Below are 16326 nucleotides of genomic sequence, written 5' to 3' on the forward strand. Positions count from 1 at the left end.
TGCTGCTGCTCCTGCTCCTGATGCTGCTATTGCTCCTGCTCCTGCTCCTGATGCTGCTATTGCTGCTGCTCCTGCTGCTACTGCTGCTCACGCTGAGCTGGGCAGACCCTTCTGCAGCAGGGGACTCCGCTGTTGAAATCGCCGCTGGTGTGCCGTCTGCGCTGTCGATGACGGCTTTCCTTGATGCAGTTGCTGTTGCTTCTGCCGGTAGGGCAGGCTGGCTCGCTTCTTTTTCTGTTCTAAGAGGCGCCGTTTGTACTGTCTCCTCGGGAGCTGCCTCGGGGCCCTGGCCTTCTGGCGCCTTGTAAGAAGGGGCGACTGGAGCAGCTGCAGCCAGGAGAGACGTTACCAGTGTGTTTCCGTAAGTCCTAATGCAGCCGCTGGCGCGCCAGAGAGCCACTGCATCTTCAAGCGGTAGCCCACCAGGATGCGGCTTTTTCTGAGTGTGCTGATGCAGCAACGAGCTCCCCGGAAGGCCGTTGAGCAGCGGCTCTGAGGGGCCCTCATAGCAGCCTTGGCGGCAGCAGCGACAGCGGGGGGGCCTGAGAGGCACTGCTTTCGCGCCAAACGAAAAGAGCATGGGGTTCCTGCATGCGCCTTTTTGGCTGGTATCGCTTGTCGCTGCCGCTGCTGGTGCTAGCTCTGTCTGGACTGCGGATTCTGGCTCGCGCTGTTTGCTGCCCCCGAGGGAGCGAAGCACACCGGACAGCTGCAACCACCGAGGCGGCTCCGAATCCCCTTTGCTGGTTTTGGCTAGCTGCTCGTTTTCGCGAGCCTGCTCTCTCTTCTGCTGCTCCTGCTGCTCTCGGAGGCCCTTGCCAGCGCTGCCTCGCTCTCCTGGTGTTGGTGAGACTGCTGCTGCGCGAGCAGAAGCCGCTGCCTCTCCAGCAGGTGCTGCGTCAATTAGTGCGTCACCACCAGCGGCGGGAAGAACGGGGGGGCCCAAAGTGAGCAAAAGCGGCATATCGGGCAGTGGGCAGCCGCCAAGCCAAATAGGCACTCTCCCGACTGCGTGGCGTGGAAGGCTAGCGGAAGCAGCTGGACGAAATACATGAATCACCAAGAAGTATGAGTAGCCGCCAGCCCTGTGAGATGGTGGCAAGAAAGGGGGCAGTGCACATTCGTACTGGAAGCTCGTGCAACTTGGGGGCCTCTTTTGGTCCAGCTGTATGAGCTGGCGCTGCCGCTGATGTGGCCAGCAACTCCCCGTGCAGAAACGGCTGCTATTCTGAGCCTGAGGCAGCGAAATGCTTTCCGCGACAACACATGGCTCCGAGAGGAACAGCAGCTTGCTCTCCTGTCCATACACCGCGGCAGCAGCAGGGTCCTGCAGCAGCTGCTGCTGCAACGCAAGGGGATCCGTTTCCCCATGCCATGAAGGGGGGCTGCTCGGCAGATCCCCTTCTGCTGCCGCGGCAACAGCAGCAGTGGCAGCCGCACTCGCTGCTGCGTTGCATGTGCTGCTGCTGACCAGCCAAGGGGCAGCAAGGTGTCTGTACAGCTGCTGTTGCGGCTGCTGTAACACGGAGAGCAAAGGGCCGGACGCCCCTTCACCCCTCCGAAGGCATGTCACTACACCGCATAACTGAACCACCAGCGCTTCGAGTTCGGTGGTCTGTCCACGAAGTTCTCCGTCCTGTCTCGCCGACTGCGCAGCTCCCGATGCCTCAACACGCTCTAGGGTAAGCACGCAGCGAAAACGATCTCCAGAGAAGAATCTGGCTTGAGACAGTGACACACACACCCGGATTTCTCCGAGCTGCTGCTGCGGTCTCATGGCTGCGATGCGCACCAGCAATACCTACAGCTGCAAGCCTCCGAATAGCCTGGACCCCACAGAAAGGTGAATTAGGGAAGAGAAGCGACGGCCAGCGGCAGCGGCTGTCTGCGGCTGTGAGGGCCCCCCAAGCAAGCTGCGCATGGGGCCCTTGCCCCTTGAACGTTCTTTCTTCTTCCTCTGAGTCCAAATAGCCCACACCGAGTCATTTCCAACGTTTTTCTGGCTTTTTTCGTTAACGCCTTCTGGCGCAGCCCCAGCGTCGGCACGCAGTGCATGCGCCCTGTGCCAGGGGGCCAAGCCGCGCCAGGGGTGACACAGCGAAAGGCTACCGTTCCCGCGAGGGAGAGCAAGCTTTTTGGTGTCTTTCGCGTTCTTTGAGGAGGCTAGTATCCGGTCACAACAGTTCAACTTTTTTACGGCCAGCGATCGGGAGTGTCACCATACACCCACAGACACGCAACTCGGAACCGTCTCAACGCAAGAACTCTGGATAACCACTCCTAACTCTTGATCCGACAAAATTCACCCGACGCAGCGGCACACCTGAATTCATTGAACTCCGGTCGTGTGCGTAGGAGGAAGGTGACCCTCAAAAGCTACCCCGCCCAAGCCACCACTCAGCTAACGTCCCCACATACATTCAAGTTTCTCTGGGGGAGAGAAAGCAGAAAACAAGGCTGTCCTCCTGTATGCATCTGAGCCTATTACCTAGCAGATGACTCCCGCCTTCCTAGTTCTACCTCCCTCTCAACCCTTCTATTTCTCCCTGCCGTCTCAGGCTAGCTGATCGCGCCCGCCCCCACGTGCGAATCCCCGATTTTCCCTTTGCCCCGCTCGCATGCTTCTCTCATGCAAATTTCGGGAGAACCATGAATTCTCCTGCCAAATAGACAGTACTTTGTGCTGTGCGCCGTCAACTTTCCCGCGGCCAAGATACATGCAAATCGCAGGAGTAGCGGAGGCGGCAGAAGCAATAGTAAAAAGAGTCACAAATGTTCTAATACCAGACTTTCATATGCATGACGCATGGTTCTATTCCCCTGCTTTTCCTGCCATTGTGTTTGCTGCCCCTATTCGTTGAGCCAGGGGTTTTGCTTGAGGGCCTCTGGGTCACGTTCCCCGTAGTCAACCAGCAGCTCCTCGCCCCTAAACGCACATTAAAAGCATACAAAATAGCCAGTCGCTCTTAGGCCCTTTTAAAGATCTAGGAGCGCTAAAATCCCCTTATGCACTGTAACGCCACACTCTGGAGGCTGCCAACACGAGGAGTAAATGGTGCTGAACCCGTTTGCTGTTGCCGGTTCGCTTCTTTTAAAGCTAGGAGAACCTGCTACTAGGGTTGATGATTACTCGTCTATGTCCCTTAGAGCAACGAAAAAGAGCCGTAGATCATTGGAGTCGCCGTCCAGAGCCTCCGCCTGGCCAAGACATCACCCATACGCAGAAACTCATCCATTCATTCTCCTCTGCCTTGCATTCTGTTGCCGCCTGCCCTTTCGTGTGCCCCGCCTCCTCCTTAGCGTCAGCTGCGCTGCCCTTCGCTCTGTCTGTCGTCTTTCTACTCTCGTTCTCTCTCCCACCCCCCACGCGAGAACACGCCTCTCCCAAGGAATGGACATTGCCTTCCTTACCTTGGGTTTGAGATTCGGATTTTTTCTAGAGTGGTTGATGAGCCGCGCGGGACCGAACTCAAGGCGTTCCTCTGTCGCATCGATGCTCATTTGCCTCTCCTTGTATTTAAAATAAAACATGAAACTCCTGCACACAAGCCGCCACGCCAAGCTCTACAGCACCCCGAGGTGGGTGCAGCAACTACACCAAAGGTTGACACCCGCACAGAGAGGCACGACGGTGCAACACGAAGGAGGAAACACAGTCATCGCGCATGCAGGCAAGTGCAAGCCCCTAACCCCAAGCCCCCCTTCTTAGACAGTGAGAACGAGTTATCTCTTTCTCTTTCTTCCTATTTCACTTTCTCTTTCTCTCTCTACATATGTAGATATATATATATATACCCCTTGGAGCACTTGGAACGGTCATAGCGAATGTCTCTCTCCCTGGCCTCTCTCTCCGAGCAGAGCTCGCCCTTGTATTCTTGAGCGCACAGAGTGCAAAGGACAGATGACTGAGAAAAATTTTGGATATGCGGGTTCAAAGAGCACCCGCGGAAATGGACAGAGAAGGCAGAGAGCAAGGAGGCAATGTCGCAGCAAGCAGGATACAGAAGACTTTGACGTTTTTGGAGACAGGGGCGAGCGACGGGGAGCTACACTTGACAAGACTGTCTCCACGTCAACCGCCAGTGCGCCAGGAGGAGCACGCAAGAGCAACGCAGAGACGAAGACATCATTAGGAGGAGTCAAGGCACGAGGGGAGAAGGAAGGGGGGCGAGTAAAAAGTCGCACTGAGAAGGGGCGTGACAGTGCTAGTCGTACCTAGTACAAAGTCATCTTTCCTTATCACATCTGCCGCCAAGACTGCACGGCCCTTGCCTGGTAGTCTGCTGAGCCTTACGTTCGCGTGAAAATTGTTGCGCAAGCAGTGAATGTATAAAATGCGGCGCTGGGAAGCAGAGGCCAAAGAAAAGGGCCGCCTGGAGCGCCAAAGAGGCACAAGCACACACACACACACGCACTTCTTTGAAGCCTTGAAAAGACATTCCTTTCTGTAGAGGGTGTTTCTTTCTGTGCGCTGCAAAAAGAGACTGAGCGTATTTGGCCCCCTCCTCTTTGGAGCTTCGTATTCTACTTGCCATGCCTGCTTGCCGTCCTATCCAGCCCCCTCCCTCCTACTTTTACTGCTGCCTTTCCTTTCATGCTCCTGAGGCGTGTCTCTCTCAGCCTCGAGCGGCAAATACGCAGAGGAGGTGTCACCTACACCTCTGCATGCACCAACGGGGAGCGCCCTTACTTGATGAGTCCTGTCTCTGCATCAATGAATGCATTGATGAGAGCCACATCCCCGCCATCCACTGTCGCAGGCAATCTGATTTTCTTGTTCTCTTTTAACGTCTCCCCAAGCTCTTCCTTCCTCTGCTTCAGCCTTTGGCTCCTCTTTGAAAACTCTGCCGCCATGAAATCGTAAAACGCATCTGCCTCGTTTTGTCGTCGCTGATCCCGAGAGACAGTAAGGCCCCCCTTGCCACGCTTTCCTTGTTTCTCATCGCCAGCAGATGCGCTGCTGCTGCAGGCTCTTCGCCGCTTCAGCCTCAAGCCGCAGGACGGACATAAAGATTGCAATGCTGCCTCCACGCAACCCCCCCTATCAAAGCGACTCAGATTCCAGTACAGATTGGTTGCGTTCTGCGCCAAGTTAATCGCTGAAAAGTCAAGGGACCTGCACGTACACCCCGGTCAAGCACAGAAAAGCATCTTCATGAAAATAAAATCCTTCTTTTAAGAAGACGCATACCAGAGATACACATGGACAGAAGGGCACACAGAGAGACACACACACAAAGAGACACATACACACAGACACACACACACACAGAGACATACACACATACACACACAGAGAGATACACACATACACACAGAGAGACATACACACACACAGACACACAGAGAGAGACATACACAGACACAGACACACAGAAAGAGACATACACACATACACACACAGACACACACACATAGACATGAATGAAGCAAACCAGACAGAACCCGAAGCGAACAGCCAGTCCATAAGCATGCATGTGCCTCTGGGGGTGATGGGATGCACAACTCTATTATTGTGGTCTATCTATGTTTTGCGCATCTGACTTGTTGAGCTGCTCAGCATAGGCCTTGAGCTTCGCTAGGGCGCTGCGGATCTCCCCTTTGCTGGCGACTCGCACTCTGTCAACTTCCATGAAGGAATGAAACTCGGTGGGAAATTCCACCTCGATGCGGCAGCCGGGGGGGAGCCGTATGGACGAGACGAGCGACGAGCTGTCTGCTGTCGTAAGAGACTCGGCAGAGAGCTCCCCGAGCACTATGTAAGACTCCTCTTCCCCGTCTTGATAAGTTGTTCCTCCTCCCGAGACGCTACCCCCGCCTGCGGTTAGCCCAGTTGGTGCGACTCCTGTGTCTTCCATCGTCTCACAAGTGCCCCCCCCCCCAGTCAAATCCGTGTTGAGGTCCTTCTGCCCTTCCTTGAGCGATCCTGTTGTCGCCCTCTCAACATGCGCAAGAGGTTCTTCTTTGCCTTCCACATCCTCCTGCGATTGCTTGGCGCCTGCACCACTCCCCTTGAACCCATCGACTTCAGACTTGCCCTCAAACGCCGTCCCCTCACCATCTCCCGTTGCAGTAGTGGCCTCGTCTGCTGCTCGTGTTGCTGCCCCCTCTTCCTCCTCTGCTGCATGCTTCGCTTGCACCATGCTGGCATCACCAGCGTCTCCATCCGCGGCATCGCCTCGTCGGGAGTTGCGCCCGCGGTGCTGCTGCTGCTGCTGCGAGCCTGTCAATTCGTCTTCTGCTGCAGAACTGCCACCAGCTCTCTTGGCCCTTCCCCGTGTACGTCCAGCAATTTCCGCCTGTCGCTGTGGCTGCTGCTGCTGCTGCTTCTGCTCCACAGGAGCCGCATCCTCCTCTTCCTCGTCTTTGACTTGCCCGAGCTGCAGCTGCTGCTGCTGCTGCTGCTGCTCGGCAGCACCAATAGAGGCCCCACACTTTATCTGCTGTTGCCTATAGGCCGCCCACGATTCATCTGCTCCTTGTCTGGGATCTCCGAAGGGGCGCACCTCGCCAATTCGCTCGTCGCCCTCAGCAGACAAGACAAAGAAGCGGCAGCGACGTTGCAAAGACGAGACTATGCGGTGGTTTGCCAGAGAGACACTGCACGCAGGAGCAGCAGCAGCAGCAGCAGCACCGTGGGCAAGTGCGAAACAGGGTAAAGGGGACAGGCGAAGAGGACAAGATAAGACACCATCGCCAGCGTCTTTCGGTGTTAGCTGGCCCTTCCAAACACCCCCTCGTCGAGGACGCGTGCGGGAGGAGACGCAGGGGGAACCGCCGACAGAGCATGCATGCGGTGACAAAGGAGCATTGCACACATATCTTATATCTCAGGCAACTCGGGAGCTGTAAGCCCAGCGACCAACAAAGGAAAACTGTCTAGCAACGAGCTCCATTCAAGCTGGAATAAGCTTCGTTCCCTAAAAGTAGTGCCAACTGAAAAACTGGGAGACAACCAGCTAAAGGGTTCACAGATTCAGTAGTTTTTTCAGCCGAGGCTTGGGGCTCTGTATGAGGCCATCCAAGGCTCGTACCGTGAAGCCTTAGAGGAAGACAGCATACATCCCCCACAATGGGAAGCTACCTTCTATTAGGAGTTGCCAAGGGGGGCGGAAAAGCCTTCTTTAAGGGGGAAAAAGAGCTCTCTCAGAGTTCTTACTTGCATCTATGGGCCATAATGGAGGGCTGCAAGCCGAGCAGCACGCGAATTTCGCTGGCGAGAGCTGCAGGGAGTTGTAAGGCAGCATCGTATCCTCCGAGGTCGCAATTGTCTTCTGCGTAAACCCAGCCTCGCCAGCCGCCCCTGTCTCTTTCTAGGATGTATCGCTCTTTCTCGAGTTCTAGCTGTTGCAATGCCTCTGCCTCGGCTGCTAGCGGCTGCAGCTCTGCGGCTGCACTCTCCGCCGCTGCCGCTTTTACCGTTCCAGCGTCCTCTTCGTCTTCTGCCGCGGCAGCAGCAACTGCCGAGGAGGGTGTTTCCGCACTTTTGGGGATGGCGATTTTGGGGGGCAGCGCGTCGAAGCGAAAGTGGTGCTTGCTGCACGTCTTGGGTTGTCTTTTCACGGAAACGGAGAGATTGTAGAGGGCAGCCCCTTCGTCGTCACAAGTTCTTCTCCTGTAAAAGACATAATCTTCCCCAATCACCCGGCCCTTCTTCGTCAGATAGTGCAGCTGCATATCCATTATCGGGGGGGCCCCTGTCGCTCCCGTGGGGGGCCCCCCAGTGCGACCCTTTCGACCCTCCGGCGAAGCCACTGCCGCAGCGCTCCTTGGCGAGGGGGAGACGGCTCGCGGCGTCTCCGCTCTCTGACACTGGGAAAGGCTTCTATTGCTAGCGCTAGTGCTCCCCCCAGCTCCCTCTGCCTGCAGATCTCCCTGTTGGTGAGACTGATTCGCTGCAGCAGCGGGGTTCCCCCCGAACTGCGCATCCGCCTCGGGGAGGGAGAACGCTAGAGCAGCGCGACTCTTCTTGCCAACCGTGTAAGTCCGCAGCGATACCACTTTCGGCTTGGAATACACCAAAACACCCTGCCGTCGCAAGACTCCTTCGAAGAGACACGCAAGAGAAGCCGAGGAGAGGACCAAGAAGGGCCGCAGGTTCTGCCGTTCTCGACTTGAGCACGAGACAGGGCACAGGTAGGACGGCAAGACGTGCTGCGCGTCGCAGAAAGCGGCGTTTAAAGCAACACCAAACAGCAGCACACGGAAAAAGAAGTTGGGCTGGGGTAAGACGGAGCAGGCGGCACAGACAGACACGGTGAAGAGAGCAGAAAGAGGGGCTGGGGAAGAGGGATCTAAAAGGGCAGGACCCCTAAGCCTAACAGCGAAAACTCCCGTCAAGAATCTAAACAGCCTGTTTGCGCCTAATTTGAGGCAATAGACTGCATATGGGTGGCACTAACGCGTATGTGCGGGGCGCAGTATATGTGCGACAGCGACGAACGCACATACACATACACACATACACACAGACATGGACATACACATACACATACACATACACACAAACACACAGACATGGACATACACACACAAAAACATACGCACAACACACAGACATGGACATACACACACAAAAACATACGCACAACACACAGACATGGACATACACACACATACACATACACACATACACACAGACATGGACATACACACACCGACACCCATACACAGACACCCATACACATACACACCGACACCCATACACACACCCATACACACAAACACACAACACACCGACACCCATACACACAAACACACAACACACCGACACCCATACAAACACACCCACCGACACACCCATACACATACATAAACACACCCATACACACAAACACACAACACACAAACACACCCATGCACACACACCTATCTGAGAGTCGAAGAGACACGGCGAACTCGTGCCTAGTGAAGAGTTACCTGTATTTCCACGAGAACATCAGCCCCTTTCTCTGTCCAGACAAGGTATGTGCCTTCTTCCTCGAGACCAGGGAGAGGCAGGAGGCCTCTCGCATCGCTTCTGTCCATCCACACGACTTTGTGCTGCTCCCGCATAGCCCTCCTCACGAGCTCTCCCAAGCGGACAGACAGACAGCTCCTCTGAAACGCGAAAGCAGGCAGCTGGGGACCTCCACTGCCTCCGTTATTCCCCTCCTCTGCCCCCCCTGCTGCTGCTACGGGAAAGTCGGCACCCCGATGACTGCACTGCCTCCGAACCTTCCGACGCCTCATTGCAGCCAGACGGCTCAGACGAACGCTGCTCTTAGCCGCGACACGCGACCCCCGCAGGCGTTGCTGCTGCTGCTGCTGCATGTCTGCGCCAGCGGAATTTCCCGCTGCATCTTCGCCCTCCGTTGCACTCATGGTATCCTGTTCCTGCTGCAGACCCTCTGCCGCTGCTGTCGCAGTGGCGCGGGCGCGCTGCTGCTGCTGCTGCAGCTGTTGCTGCCTGCTGCTGCTCGCGACGACGCCCCCGCAGGATGAGGCGCCAGACGCAGTGGCAGTCGCTGCTCCTGCTGCAAGGGGCGTCGCTGAGACGGCAGCAGCAGCAGGAGCAGCAGCAGCAGCAGCAGCGGGCCTCATGATACCCGCAACTGTGCCGCGAGTGTGGCGGATGCTTTCTGCTGCAAGCATTCTTTCGGCGAGGGAGGGGGCCCCTTCGAAAGGCCCCCTCTTGAGCGACGCCCTTCTGCCCACTGCAGCAGTGGTGGCTATGGCCGCAATCGGCGAAGAAGAAAGAAACGGCTGCTGTTGTTGTTGTTGTTGCTGCTGCTGCTGCTGCTCCTGCTGCTGCTGCTCCTGCTGCTGCTGCGAAAGGCTGTTGTCGGCGAGCTGCTGGTGCAGCTGTTGCTGCTGCTGCTGGAGGGCGAAGAGCTGCCTCTCCCTGAAGCCGAAGAGACCCTCAGCGGTCGCCCCCCCCGAGAAGGGGCCCCCATCTGCGACAGGGGAGTTGTTAGCTGGCGAGACACTGTAGCCATGCGAAATAAAGCCTGCCAGCTGGGGGCTACCGTGTTGGACGTCGGAAGAGGCAGAGGGACTGTTTGCTGCTGCAGGGTCGAAGAAGGATTCGGAGAGCAAGCCTCCATTATCCCGTTCCCCACCGTCTCCTCCCGCAGCAGTCAGACAGCACGATGGACCCCCGAACGCCGCTGATTGAACTACTGAGAAAGCAGCATTGCGTGGAGCCTTAGCCTCAGGAGTCGGGAAGGGGTCTGAGGGAGCACCTCTGTCTAGAGGCTTGCTGTTACACTCCCCTTGTCTCGACTCATTCGCGCCGAGAGCTGGAAGCACCGAACTCTTGAATAATAGCGACGCGGGGGCCCCCGCTGCAAGGCCAGGGGCCTCCACGACCTCCCCGGGGCCCCCTAGCTCTGCGGGAACGACCGGTGGGGCCCCCATCGTGCTGCTGCTGGTGCCTAAGTTTGCTCCGATGAGCGGCGAACACGCCAACCCTACGGGAGCCGCCAGAGGAGGAGGCTGTTGCTGCTGCTGCGGCTGCTGCGGATCCATTGGCACGCAGAGACTTCTGGTGTTGCTGCTACTGCTCCTGCTGCTGCTGCTCCTGCAAAAGTCTCTCTCTGCTGCAGCTGCGCCGCACATACAGCTTTCGTAGCGGGGCCTGGTGTCTTGTGTTTTCTGCTATTGCCGCTGCCGCACGCGCAAGCGGGAGACGTGCCGCTCCACAGGGCCCCTGTGTGAGCAACGGACACCGCTTCTCGCCGGAGCAATAGACGGAAGCCCTCCAAAGTGAACTGTGTTCTTGGGAGTGACAGGATGAATCGAAAGGCGTGATGCGCCTGTTGCTGTGCTCTATCTGCTGCTACTGCTTCGACCGCCAGGCCGTAGAGGGGTAGCAGCAGCCGCAGCGGCTGTAGCGGCAAACCGCATCCGGCGGCAGAGACAGATCGAGACAGCGAAAAAACAAGATCGCAGAGTGCGAGGAGAAGTCACAGGGGGAAAAGACAAACAATCAATGGTTGCACTCTCCAGCAGACAGAAGCCCGGTGAGGGGGGGACGCGGGGAGGGGGCCCTACTGATCCTTTCGCATCATCAAGTGCGCGGGGCCCTGCTGCAGCTACTGGCTCTCTCTTAGCATTAAGGCAAAATACCAAGCAGACGCAACGTTATAATGCGGCAGCAGCAGCCGTAGCAGCACCTGCTGCTGCCCCCATACTGCACATACCCCTGCACCCCCCCTATGTTGGCGGTGGGGTCGCTCAGACACACACACGCAGCAGCACCCAAACTCCTGCTGCGACCTTCATAGCTCGCCCTAAACTGCAAGTGTCGGCCTATAATGCATTTTGACACGCCAGTGGCGATCTTGTTCGCTGCTTCGGAGGAGCTGGGGGCTCAGTGAACGCAATCGACGTCGGTGGATTCGGTGGATGGTCTTCCAGGGAGCATGTGTTCAAGGAGACGATTAGCTAGGCGAAAGCCTGTTCCCCGTTTGATGCCGGCAGGGAGTTAGTCACGCATTCACATGAGTTCCCTTGTTCTATATGCTGCTGGGGTCTGTTGCGTCTTCGAGGTAGGACTTAGGGCTCTGTGTGGCCTGCTACCACCCGTGCTGCTGCTCTAAAGGCGTTTAAATCCTACTCTTGAGCCTGGAAATACTTCGCTTTTGGCCCATCTAACCTCCACAAGTCTTGCCAGAGGCTCTACTCAGTCGACTTAGCTCCAATGCCAGTCCTGCCCGACCAGTTAGTCCCGTGTGGTTCAGAACATGCTTGTTTCGCCACGATACCCAGTTCAACTAGTCAAAGTCTCAACCTGCCCATGTCTTTGCTTAAGTAAACCACTTAAAAGGCTCCAGGTTGCTGTAGCTGATTAGAATTACGTTTGCTCGTTGTAGAATAACCTCCCGTTAGCACAGCTGCTCCCGACGCAGCTATGTGGAAAGCTCCTTGCGCTGCCTTTAGTTCTCTTCACATTGGGCTTCTTTCTCCCTCTAGTCTACGGCTTCTTCATATTGATGTCATTTTTAATTATCTACAACTGTAGTTGAAGCCCCGAAACCTTTAGATCCTCACTGTAACTGTACTGTGTGTGTACAAGGGTTGAAGTACGCTTGGTTCCGTGCTATTGACACGAATTACATTTAAAGATAGAAGTTTTAACTCACTAGCGTGTCTGTTCGTATGCCTTCGTTATCGCACAGTACCGTTACTTCGATACTAGATGACGCGATATTGTGTGCATTTGCGCTAGGTGTGGTGTGCAACTAGCTATGATCACTTTTAGTGCTTAGCGGGTGCAGCTTCGCGCACCCCAACTCTCCGCCGCCCATTATTTCGTGTATTCTGAGGATCGCGGGCAGCGGGAGAAGCTTTTGTGAAATCACTCAGTAATTCTCTACTTCAAACGGTTTGTATCTAGTCAGGTGTTGGGTATCGCCGTACGGAGACCTTAAATGAAGCATTACGCTGCAACTTCTAGCCCCCTTTTGATCCCCTCGGAGTTTTCCGGTTTCGCTTTGCTACCTGATGTACGCGTGACCTTCAAATTATTTGATTGCACTACAACTAAAAAGAGGCGGTGGACGAATTGTCAAGCGGACATCACCTGTAAAGCTCAAGATTTCCCCAAGGAGATAGTCAATGACAGACTTAATGCAAACTCCAGTAAAAATCATAGAGCTAATCTACGCCTGGTGATACGGTCGGTGCGAGCAGCAAAGTCGATTTTCAAGCCACACAAGACCCTTGGCAAAAGTGTACAACCAACATGCCTCTGAGTACCTGCGCATAAATCTGGGTCTAAAAATCACACTGATAACTATAGTCTGGAGTTGCTCATGCAATACTCGTAGGCGACAGCAAGTATCTCATGCAGAACATGCGATGCTGGAAAAAAAGACAGCTACAGAGAAGAGCAAGGTGTGGCAAGGTGTCGCAAGCCGTAGCGGCCACTGTTGTAGGCCAAACAAATCTGTGAGGTGTTCTACAAGCAAAGAAGCTTGCAACTACTTCTCTGTCGACCACTGAGCTTTTACCACCCCACCTCGCCAGAAGAAGCTTCCGTCCAGCGCATCTTAGGCGCTCACTAGTCGTAGAACTCAGCATATCTATGGCCCCTGCGGCTCCTTCACCACCGGAGAGTGTAATTTCCAACGCAGTAAAATCCATGTGCCGCTCAATGAATTTTAAAATCTTGTAGGAGGCCAATATTAATAGTCCTGAGTCATCTATATTCACCTTTGGGGAAAGCGATGGAATAAGAGCGAGCCTTGATAGATGAGACAATCGCTAGTGGTTAGGCACCTGGCCACAAACGTCTGTGTAGATTTGCTGTTCCATGTACTCTGTTTGCCTGTCGATCTACCAGAATATGTTCTCCAGTCCCAAACCGAACAGCCGACCGCTACCCATTGTAGTCATGTAGTTATAGTCCCTGATTGCTTCCCACATATGGTTGGGCACAGACCAACAGCTCTCTCAATATTTTTACCGCTGAGGGTGGCTGCTGATGCCAAACCGCCGAGTTCAGGCCCGGATCTAAGATGGCCTTCACGGGCAAGAGTGCAGGAGAGCGACAGGTACAACAGCATGCGGTTGTGTAATAAATCTACACAACACAAGGGAGCAGACAAAGTGAGACGATGAGATGTTTTGCGAGCGTGCAGTCGCAAATGCTGCAGAAGAGTGCAGTGCGCTCTGTTTGCCTATCTGCCTCAGTGTAGTCCCCGGTGGCCATACTGTCGATATGCAGGCGGGTTATAGAGGGTACGCCGAAACGTACAGACGATGGATTTCGCATCCCTCTCAGTAATAAGTTTTCTGGAGAACCCGCAATGCCTCAATACATTAGTCGATAATAATTGCGTGAATTTCTGGGCCAGGACAGAGGTACAGCAATGGACAAAATGGGCTTCTTGGCCGAGTTTGTCAAGAGCGACGTAGATGCCCTCATGGGCCTTGACCTCCGGCAAATCAACTACAAAGTAGGGTCGGCTCAGCTTTTCAGCAGACAACGGCTTTGCAAAAGGTCGGGTTTGAAAGCCCTTGCGCCGTCAGCTGCTGACATTGTGGGCGTGATAGCGCTATATCCTTCGCCGCAAAGCGCACCCTAGAGCGTTAGAAGAACCATGAGAACATTTCCATTGAAATGAGAAATTTGATTTTTGAACCTCAGAAGGTCATTCTCAGCATGGTAATGCTGCAGCCTTATGTCATTCTGGAATTCGCCAATTGTAGCGGATGCATGATTGGTAAAAGCGTACGATGCACGTTCTTTCAATCAAAACCTTAGATCAGCACAGACAAGAGTGAGCGAGCGCCAAGTGGTAAAACGTTGGGTCTTCGCGCAAGATACTTCCCAGCTACGTTGGATAGATCCTTTATATACTGCGCCTGAGTCGAAGTGCAGGAGGCACCCATCTCAGCGCCCAACTCGAACCAACAAAAATTCTACAAACAGTTTGCGAGGTACAATTAAGGCTGATGGTCAATCTAGACAGGAGGAGAATGCCCACATAAATAATGCCTGTATTGTAGCATTCCATGCCATACTGCAGAAGAGTTCGTTTTCCTCCACTGGATGCCCTTGCTCGGTTTAGTGAAGAGATAAAAATGAAAAACACGTTTGTTGTTGTGGCGAGCTCGGTTCTTGTTTTACGAGAGCAAATAGCACCCACAGACACGTCAATGGTCAGTGTCACAATTGGAAAGCTCCAGTACTGTATTAGTTGTAGGTCGACCGAGAAGCGTCCTTGTTGCGGAAGTAGCCTCGTACGCTCGGCTGATGGCCTGCGGCTTCCGAGATAGACGCCTTAAAGGGGTAGCGATTACGCAAACCCACTAATGAAATCTCCGTGTTACAACGTAAGCCCATGAAACTTCACAACGTCCCAAAGCGTGGGTGACGGAGAGGGCCACGCCTCCATTGCTTCAATCTTTTTGGCGGATCCGCTCAATTCCTGCATCTGAAACACTGAATTCCAAAAGCACAACTGTTATAATGGTACACAAACTCCCGCGTGCCTTCACTTTTTACTGCTTATCCGGCAACATCTCAAGTGAAGGCCTTGTGCGTATGTGCCGTGGGTGACGCTGAACGTTTAGGGTGGAGCCGAGGACGTAGTCCATGGAGGCAGCCAATCACTCTTCCTTGATAGACTCACAAAATAGCTAAAAGCTTGCTGTTGTAGCTCGGCGAAAGATATTGGCAATTTCAAGAGGCTGACAGGTACGCTGCCGTTTGCAATTGCGAGTGTGGAACGTCATTTTGTGCGTCTCATTAGCGGGAATGGAGATGTGTTAGGTGCCAGAAAAGTCAAATGTGATGTAAGCTGCTGGTTCGTGCTCGTTGTCAAGTAAGTCGCCAATGTGAGCCATGGAAAGCCTTCGATTCATAAAATCTTGCACAGGGTCTTATGGCTGACGCACAAGCGTCACCATCCTTTCTTAGCACCAACACAAATTTGTGCCAAAAAGCGCAAGCGTATTTCTAAATTTCCCACACTGTCAGAAAGTTGCTGCTGCAAGCGCTGTTCGATTCCTGAGCAGTTGTCTTTCGTAATAAACCATGGAACATGCTGAGCACAACCATCACTGACGTAAACAAGCACTTAGGTGCAACAGCCCTAGGAGACCTTACATTCTGCTCCCCTTCAGCAACCTTACGACTTAGACATTGCGCTAAAGAATGCACAAGCTATTTCACCTCTGTGGCGTTTTCTCGGATAACAGCTCCACTGCCCACCCAGTGTCAAGCAACGCTAGCGATGCGAGGCCAATGTGACCTTTCTGCCCACAAGTGACCCGTTATGGATCCCCAGCTGTCATTCTATCCTTGATAGCCCTATTCGCTGCACAAACAAAAAGTGTGCCCAGTTGCTCCTGAATCCTTATGTGCTCCATCGTTTGCAGTAGGCCCACTCACCAGTCGGTTGTTTAACAGCTGGATCGCTGCCCACCCTGCGACCACATGACCTGACACCTCGAGTAATGCTGGGTTAGACCCCTGATAATCCAGCTGCCTGCTTACGTTGTGGCATTCTGCAAACCACAGTCTCATGTTTACTCATATATGATCTACTGATAGATTCTTTCGTGTTTTGCTTTTCTCTTCCAAGGCTCGCTGTTATGCTTATATCGGGCCACCATTGAAGTGCCTCTCCCTTTGAAATACACGCTGTCAGGATTACAGGCTCCTCTTCATCTGGGAAAGCAAAGCGTGGTACATTTTCAGCGAAGCGATGAAATCCTCAAGTACTTGCCCTTACTCATGTTCATCATACTTTGCCGGTAGGAAGAACTACACTGCCGCATCCGTAGACACTTTATCGGCTTGCTAACCATGCCTTTCGACCAGATGTTGAGGGA

At 54.3% G+C, this 16326-nt stretch overlaps 1 protein-coding gene across 1 annotated transcript; it reads right to left on the bottom strand.

Annotated features, from left to right (window-relative positions):
- Positions 1-2850: 2850 nt before the first annotated feature.
- On the bottom strand, positions 2851-10398 carry LOC34618958. Its single transcript, XM_026336791.1, has 10 exons — positions 9832-10398; positions 8920-9420; positions 7159-8154; positions 5545-6578; positions 4691-5116; positions 4216-4373; positions 3796-3874; positions 3412-3538; positions 3131-3198; positions 2851-2926 (listed from the first exon to the last, which is right to left on the bottom strand). The coding sequence occupies exons 1-10, from the start codon at positions 10396-10398 to the stop codon at positions 2851-2853; spliced, it is 4032 nt and encodes a 1343-aa protein (XP_026192576.1).
- Between the last annotated feature and the right edge of the window lie 5928 nt (positions 10399-16326).

This window comes from Cyclospora cayetanensis, unplaced genomic scaffold, assembly GCF_002999335.1.
Source record: "Cyclospora cayetanensis isolate NF1_C8 unplaced genomic scaffold, CcayRef3 CcayRef3_contig_148, whole genome shotgun sequence".
NCBI lineage: Eukaryota > Apicomplexa > Conoidasida > Eucoccidiorida > Eimeriidae > Cyclospora > Cyclospora cayetanensis.

What these genes read in the sequence shown, in the direction of transcription:
- LOC34618958 (XM_026336791.1), bottom strand. Translation starts at nt 10,398, where the DNA reads ATGGGGGCCCCACCGGTCGTTCCCGCAGAGCTAGGGGGCCCCGGGGAG. An exon ending in ATGTTCTCGTGGAAATACAG is followed by an intron (nt 8,155 to 8,919) that starts GTAACTCTTCAC and finishes TGCGACGCGCAG; the next exon opens with CACGTCTTGCCGTCCTACCT. An exon ending in TTATGGCCCATAGATGCAAG is followed by an intron (nt 6,579 to 7,158) that starts TAAGAACTCTGA and finishes GCAAACCACCGC; the next exon opens with ATAGTCTCGTCTTTGCAACG.